General features: G+C 43.8%; 1 protein-coding gene across 1 annotated transcript in view; it reads left to right on the forward strand.

The window, feature by feature from the left end:
- The first annotated feature begins 901 nt into the window (after positions 1-901).
- The window catches only part of eepd1 (endonuclease/exonuclease/phosphatase family domain containing 1), a 33,370-nt gene continuing 25,967 nt past the window's right edge, over positions 902-8,304 (forward strand). The window contains exon 1 of the mRNA XM_076302264.1: positions 902-2,162. Coding sequence (XP_076158379.1) covers positions 1,315-2,162 — 848 coding nt within the window. The 5' untranslated portion in view covers positions 902-1,314. The remainder of the gene's footprint in view (positions 2,163-8,304) is intronic.

Consider the following 8,304-nt stretch of genomic DNA (forward strand, 5'->3'; position numbering starts at 1 on the left):
TGATGTAGGCTGTTTTCCTTGAAAATGGCACAAAGCGGCTAACCGGTTACCAAAACAGTTGCAGCCCCAGTGTACTCGTGGACTGAATGCTGCTGTATGTGGGTCAGTGTGTTTTTTGTGTCTCTTAGCGGAGGTGTGGAGGTTTTCCAGCGAAGCGCAGTGGGTGGTGTGTTGGTTGGATGTGGGCGACCCCTACTGACACTGTTCTGGTTCAAACCCAAGCAACCTACCTGCATTGTCCAAGCAACCTACCTTGGACCATGCATGGGCCATGTGTATGTATGTGTTGCCACAAAATTAGAAAGATACCAGTATACTGTGTGTGTGTGTGTGTGTGTGTGTGTGTGTGTGTGTGTGTGTGTGTGTGTGTGTGTGTGTGTGCACGCGTGCTCTAACTCAATGCCTCTATTTATGCAAACACATTACCTAATGACTACAGCTGATAAGAGGAATTAGGGGGGGAAAGTCTGATTTTGGGTCTAGGTGGATTTCAAATCTCATAATCCTTTAATGAAGTAATGTGTTAACCTATTACACCAAGGGCACGGATTACAACATGCTTTAAAATGAGTGCCTGGCCTCCGTGAAAGGTATTTCTCTCACATAAAAAACAATGGCTACTTTTATTCACCTTTGGACTTAATAGTTAACAGAAATAATAATTGGTCTAAAAATAGAAATGCTATTACTATAATAATTAGCTTCTTATTATAAAGTGTGTTTTGATTGCTGAAGGAACGTTACATTTTCCACCGAGAAAAAAAAAGTGACATCAAAGGGAACAACCTGACGGGCGAATGATTAATCAGTCAGACCCTGAAGCCCCGCCCCCTTGGCACAGTGGCGAGACCACCTGATGTTTGAGCTCGCGCTGCCGCACTCCACTCCTGTCTGCTCGCGCTTGAAAAGCTGACGAAGGAACGGACCTGTCATTGCCTCTACTGAATACGCCACACACTACACCGACCACGGGAGAGAGACATACGGAGACTTTACACACGCGCGTGTGACGCCTCTTGAAGACAGCGAAAATTCTGACAGAATTGTTTTGACAGGCGCCTTGACATGAACTCGTTGACACACCTCACATCTCGTTTGGAGTAAAAACAGTGAAATATGACTGAGGTTTGTCAGTTATGTTCTTGCGGTCACAATTCACAGTAAAAAGTGTTCGCATGCCGGGCATGTACCGTAGCTGTTATCAAGCAACAGTAACCGAGTTTTCCCAGGTTAAACGCCTGCAGCCTATCCACCGGCGGTGTGTAGGCTACCGTGAGTAGGTCTCGAGCTCAGGTGATTCACCGGGTCGGCGTCATGGGAGGGAATTTGGGCTGTCACCGGTCTATCCCCAAAGATCCCACCGACCTCAGCCTCAGCACGCGTAAATTCAGCGCCGCCTGCAACTTCAGCCACATCCTCGTGAACCAGGAGCGCCTCAACATAAACACGGCCACTGAGGAGGAGCTGATGACCCTGCCGGGAGTGAACCGGACGGTCGCGCAGAACATCGTAGAGTACCGCGAGTGCATCGGAGGGTACAAAAAAGTGGAGGACCTGGCGCTCGTGAGCGGAATCGGCGCCACCAAACTTGAGACGATTAAGCTGGAGATTTGCGTGTCCAGCAAGAACGGCTCTTCCCAGCACTCGCCGTCCTCTTTGCGGAAAGATAACGAACACTTGGCGTGCACCGGCATGAACGTTAACACCGCCACTGCTGCTCAGTTGATGAGCATCCGCGGCATCACGGAGAAAATCGCCAAGAGCATTGTGGACTTCCGAGCCGTACAAGGACCATTTAAAAGCATAGAGGATCTGGTTAAGGTCAATTACATAAATTCCTCTCTTCTGGACAAAATTCGCTTTCAGGTGTTTGTAGAGCGGTCGAGAACACCCTCGACCAACACTAACGGGGGCTTCACGTGCATGACCAAGTCGCAGCCGAGTCCGACCTCCTACAGCATGAAAAGCGAGGAACTGGACTTGCCTCCCGGGGGCCCGTCTCAGATCCTCTCGGCCCGGCCCACCGTGGAAGTACCACCTCGGCTCCGGGACGGGCGAGCCGTGCTGCGAATAGCTACCTGGAACTTGCAGCATTGCTCCAGCGACAAAGCCAACAACCCCGGCGTGAAAGAAGTCGTTTGCATGACTCTGCTGGAGAACGAGTAAGTTAGTGTTGCTTTATGGCCATTATCTTTTTTATGGCTGTTTTTATAGATTTTTATTGATATTGCTGCACCCATATCGGCCTAATTATAATCGCGCTGTATCTGCAGCTTATATGCTTATCTTTCATCCGCATACATATAAAACACAAATATTTACATTAACGTCTATGTTCTCGGTAGACACCGACCGACCTACAGTAGCCTACAGGGAATGTCAAGGGCCAGTGAACTCTAGTTCAAAGGAGAGGTTGAATGGATCTCAGCAGTGCTGTGTGGTCCACTGATAGGCTTAAAATATGGGGGGGGGGGGGGGGGTAAAACCCCCTCAACCCCCCAGGACAATGCAAACCCTGTGTGTGTGTGTGTGTGTGTGTGTGTGTGTGTACACACGCACGTTTTGTTATCAGACCTTGGCAGCTGTTGGGCTTTTGTTCAAATATTGGATTTAATTATCGATCTGAGAAGATGAATGCTAGGTCTCCTGCCACTTTTATTGTCCTCTGAGCTGCGTGTGTGCACGCACACACACATACACTTACACACACACACACACACACACACACACAGGGTGTCACTTTTGAGGCAGATGCCCTGACCTCATTCTTCAAGGGAGTTATATAAGTGCTGGTGCAGGGCCATTTGACACTTGCTGTAATGGGGCATATAGACCTCTCTGTGTTTGTCTGTTTGTGTGTGGGAGAGGGGGGTGTCATGTGTCTGTATGTCTATGTCTTGTATTGCTATTTTAGTCAATGTGCAAAAATGATTAAAATATTTGTGTCTGTGTGTGTGTGTGTGTGTGTGTGTGTGTGTGTGTGTGTGTGTGTCATTGTGCATCTGTGTGTCTGGGTTTGTGTATGTGAGTCATTGTGCATCTGTGTGTCTGTGTATGTGAAAGCATCACACAGCATAAAAAGCCACACACTCACATGGTTGTGTGTGTGTGTGTCTGTATTCATAAAGGCACATTCATCTTTAAAGGGCTTGAAATGTGTGAGCAGAAGCCATGAACTCTTGTGACTGAGCCTCCAGCTGCTGCTTCAATCAAGTTTAACATCTGCCCCAGTGCCTCTCGCACAGTCCTCCAACACTTGACACTTCCTATCCCATCAGCCTCTCTGCCTATCCCATCACCCTCTCTGCCTATCCCATCACCCTCTCTGCTTTCCCTCTATGGTGTGGAGACTGCATCAGAGGTGGATTAATGTCCCTTAGGCTAATACACACACACACACACACACACACACACACTACCCCACCCAGCCCAAACTGAGGCTATTCTCAGTTTCCTGTTTAGAAGTCAACACACACAGGAGGCCTGCATGTTAGCACGCACGCACAAAAGGATAAGAAGTGTCCAGTGTGTGTATGTGTGTGTGCGTTTGTGCGCGCGCCCTTGATTCAGGGTGATCTAAAACCGGGGGACAATCTCACCTTCATCCCCCCTCCCCACCCTCTCACTAAAGGATTGGGGTCATGGAAGGTCACAGAACACCTCTCAGTAACTGAGCTCCCCAAAGATACACACACACACACACACAGTAAACACAAGCACCTATACACACACACACACACACACACACACACACATCATCTGTTTAGCTCTAGCGCAAAGGAAACTTCACTACATGCATGGCTGAGGTTACTGCAGTTCAGCCTGGAGAAAAAGGGAAGGAGTGAGGCAATCAGACTTGACCTGCAGTAACCTATACCGTCACACACACAGAGAGAGAGAGAGAGAGAAAAGCCCTCAGCTGTGTGACATCCCCTCTTATCAGTGTTGGCTCAGTCTCAGAGGTAAAGAGTAAATCTTACTTATGGGCTCCACCAGCATGACTCACTGCTCAGCTTCTGCTGTTTGTTTCTGGTGGAACTCGCTGCCTCTCCCTCTGTATGTGTGTGTGCAGGGCCGCCACCTGAGGCCCCTGGGCTATATGTTTTTAAGCCCCCCCCCCCCCCCCCCCCAAACCGCAAATATTAATTATGATTAAATGGCCGATCTGACCCGCCTATTTCCGTAACGTGCGCTTTTGGTTAATATAGCCTAACATGCAGTGTATTATTGAGCCTATGTAAAACCTTTACATAAACAGGAACAGAAAGCCCTCCTTAATCACGTCAGCCTACTCATGACATCGCTTATCAAAAAGGCTAGCCTACTGCACGAAAACAAGCGTTGAACTTTTACAACACTGGCTGTAGGCTAAATTAAAAGATAGGTTACACATATTGACGTTTCAAGCTTTTCAAAAGTGCATGTGTTTGTCGTGTTGGGGGGTTCCCCAGGAGGTTTTTTGAAATTCTGTCCACTTAACACACCATTTTAACACAGTTTGGGAGGGACAGAAATACTTTTAGCCTACAGAACAAGCAGCTGGCTCATGTGACGTAAACATTGGCTACCTTATGCATTATCACTACATACCGTACATTGAGACATATCTCACGTTAACAATGGAGAAAACATAACATACATGGACCCCTTGGGCCCCTGGGCCTGGGCTCGGTAGGCCAGTGCAGTAATCTATCCCTGATAACATAGGCTATTATTTGTACAAATGGGTTAGCACAAACTTAGCTTCTGGTGAACGGAGATGCAGATCACTAATTCATTTCTTTGCGCAACAGCCCATGTTCTGCCTTCACTTCAGTGAGACAAGTGAAATACATGTTTTTAAAGCCGATTCATTGCCAGGCTATTTGCTACGATATTTACCTGCTATGCCTTCTGTTTTCATGGACAGTTATAGTAATCCACGTCCTTCGTTTATTGTTGCTTCAATCCTACCCATGTTATCTCCAGAGTTTGTAAGTTTGTCAGTCAGTTTCAGCCTCTCCTCTAGGTCCTACACGCCCGTTGGGATTTATTAAGTTTTGTTACAATTTAGATAGATAGATAGATAGATAGATAGATAGATACTTTATTGATCCCCAAGGGATTCTTAGAAGAGAAGACAAAGGGGGCCTCTGCAAGGATGTCATTGTAGAGCAGTGCGATGTGCTCAATTATGTAGGCTAGCTCCAGAGTAGGCTAATGACTGACGCCGCGAATACGGACACGGCCGTTTATTATTATTGATTATCATTATTATTATTAGAAGGCCCCTCATTGGTCGAGGCCCCTGGGCTGAAGCCCAGGTAAGCCCCTGCATTAAGGTGCCAGTGTGTGTGTGTGTGGGGGTTTTTGTTTGTGTGTGTTTGTGTACAGTATGTGTGCTGTTTTGCTGGAGGCTGTGTCTCTACTTCTGTGTATCTGTGTATGATCTGGGATTAAAGGGTGTGTGTGTATGTGTGTGTGTGTGATTCAGTCTGAGTGAATTGGCTGTTTCTGCTAGAACACACTGGCACATTTGGCTACAGTACTTGTGAACATGATTCAATCCATTCTTGGCAAAACACACAGCATTCTGCTCATAGTCCTGCACTATGACAATAGGAATCTATAATGTGTGTGTGTGTGTGTGTTTGGGGGGGGGGGGCAGAGAGAGAGAGAGAGATGTAGGCTAGATGTAGGGACTTATGGTCTTATGTTATTGTGTGTTATGTTGTATGTAACGATAGCTTTGGCAACACTGTTCCCATACAGTCATGCTAATAAAGCAATTTGAATTTGAGAGAGGTAGTGTAGAAGAGAGAGAGAGAAAGATAATTGTAGGGTAGATGTTTATATTTAGCTAATTAGTCATCATTTGAGTTATTCTTGGAATGTTTTGTCTGAACACATGCCCATTTTTGTCAAACCAATAACCCTTATTCAGACGAGAGAAGCTGAGTAGAGAACGCGCGAGAGAGAGAGAGAGACAGAGAGAGAGAGAAAGATAGAGAGAGAGAGAGAAGAGGTGAGAAACCGTGAGATTAAAATGGAAAGACAGAGAGGAGTAAAAAGATAAAGCAAGACTCAATGAGGGGCCGATCCAAGAATTAAAAAGACAGTCAAACAGTCAAACATCAGAGGGGTCGATGAGAGAGACAGTGAGACAGACATGGAGAGACAAAAAGAGAGAGAGAGAGAGACAGCAAGAGACCGTGAGAGACAGACATAGAGAGATAAAGAGAGACCGCAAGAGAGAGAGAGAGAGACAGAGAGACTGAAATTACTAAGCTTTGTGTGTGCTGCACTCACACTCTTGTGTGCCGTGGGGCAGTGGAACAGTCCTAGGGGGGTCATTCCGTGTCAAATCACCCAGTTGCTGGAAGGTCACCCTCTCCCAAAAAATCTGAAAAAAATCACGGGTATTTGTAGACCAAACCTATGCATAAATCTTAAATAGTATATCTGTATCACTAATGGTTCCAAAACTACAGCCCTTTGAAGTTTCAAGTCATTTTAAGCATCGTGGTGAACAATCCTTTTTGTTCAACTTCCAACATTATTGGCTCTTTTGGTATTTCACACACATTAGTGAAACTATGTGAATAGAAGTACATTTTCCTGTTGAATTAAACAATCCAATCAAATCAGGTGTATCTTGTGTAATTTCCCCTCTGCAAAGCTCTGAAAATGGCTATAAATTAATTATGTGAAAAAACATCACCACCTTTGAGGGCTTGTCATTCAAAAAGTATGTGACACAAATTCATCAGATTTTTTTCCCACTCATGTATGGATTATAAGGTCATGTCCATGCATTAACTTTGGTTGTTAACATTATCATATTGTCAGAGCATTTTTATTAAATTGGGCTTGATTTTCAAAAAGCCTGTTTTCATCTTCTCATTTCACCACGTGGACAGTTAACAGGATTTTTTTTTATTTTACCATATATCATTCTGTATGTGAGGATCATCTGCCCAAAATTTCGGCTTGTTGCTGAGTTTCTTCATTGAGATAAGATTTTTTACAAATATTGTCTATAAATCCACTGAATTTGTACTTTATCTGCAGTACCACTTTGCACCACATGTGGTGCTCTTTTAATACAATGGAAGTCAATGGAAGAGTAAGAGAGTCACTTGTTTGCTGCACATATCCAATCTAACCACACAGTTTATGGTTCATATGGTTAAAGTAAAAAGGGGTTTCTAAAATTCAGTGCATTGTCAGATGCAGAAAAATCAATACTAAAGATTTATCATCTTTTTACAAATGCCTCTTGGATCCACGAGTCCTCAAACCTTGTTATGAATACTTGTGATGGAAACACACATGGTCATCTTCATCAAGTGAAATACCTTGATGAACTGAATTTTAGAAACCCATTGTTTGATTGTTTGTTAAAGCACTGATCTCCATCTTGATGCTCTTTGTCTATGTATCACAGAGGACTGCATCCCAAGCATATGACGATGAATATAGACTTTGCCTAACCAGCTGGCTAGAAATTATTAAAGTGCTCATATAGGCACTGATAGGTTGAAGCTGGTGTAGAAAACTCATTACAAAGATGGTAATTATGCTAAATCCTCTTGCTGCATGTATGATGACCAGTCAGTCTTATGTGTGTATAATTTACTTGATCAGTTTATTTTCTCTAAATAAGATTTATGTATGAGTAGTATGTTGTTCATGTTGCAATAATTATTTGGACCAATTCAACTATGAACCATAAACTGTGTGTTTAGATTGGATATGTGCAGCAAACAAGTGACTCTCTTACTCTTCCATTGACTTACATTGTATTAAAAGAGCACCACATGTGGTGCAAAGTGGTACTGCAGATCCAGTACAAATTTTGTGGATTTATAGACAATATTTAAAAAAAATCTTATCTCAATGAAGAAACTCAGCAACAAGCCGAAAGTTTGGGCAGATGATCCTCACATACAGAATGATATATGGTAAAATTAAAAAAAATCCTGTTAACTGTCCACGTGGTGAAATGAGAAGATGAAAACAGGCTTTTTGAAAATCAAGCCCAATTTTAAAAAAATGCTCTGAAAATATGAAAATGATAACAACTAAAGTTAATGCATGGACAGGACCTTATTATACATATATGTGTAGGAAAAAAATCTGATGAATTTGTGTCACATACTTTTTGAATGAGAAGCCCTCAAAGGTGATGATGTCTTTTCACATTATGAATTTATAGCCATTTTCAGAGCTTTGCAGAGGGGAAAGTATACAAGATACGTCTGATCCGATTGGATTTTTTAATTCAACAGGAAAATGTACTTCTAATCACATAGTTTCACTAAT

Source organism: Alosa pseudoharengus, unplaced genomic scaffold (assembly GCF_046254945.1).
Source record: "Alosa pseudoharengus isolate Yale_2024_CS ecotype anadromous, Long Island Sound unplaced genomic scaffold, YU_APseudo_1.1 YU_APseudo_1.1_scf_23, whole genome shotgun sequence".
In the NCBI taxonomy this organism is placed as follows: Eukaryota; Metazoa; Chordata; class Actinopteri; order Clupeiformes; family Clupeidae; genus Alosa; species Alosa pseudoharengus.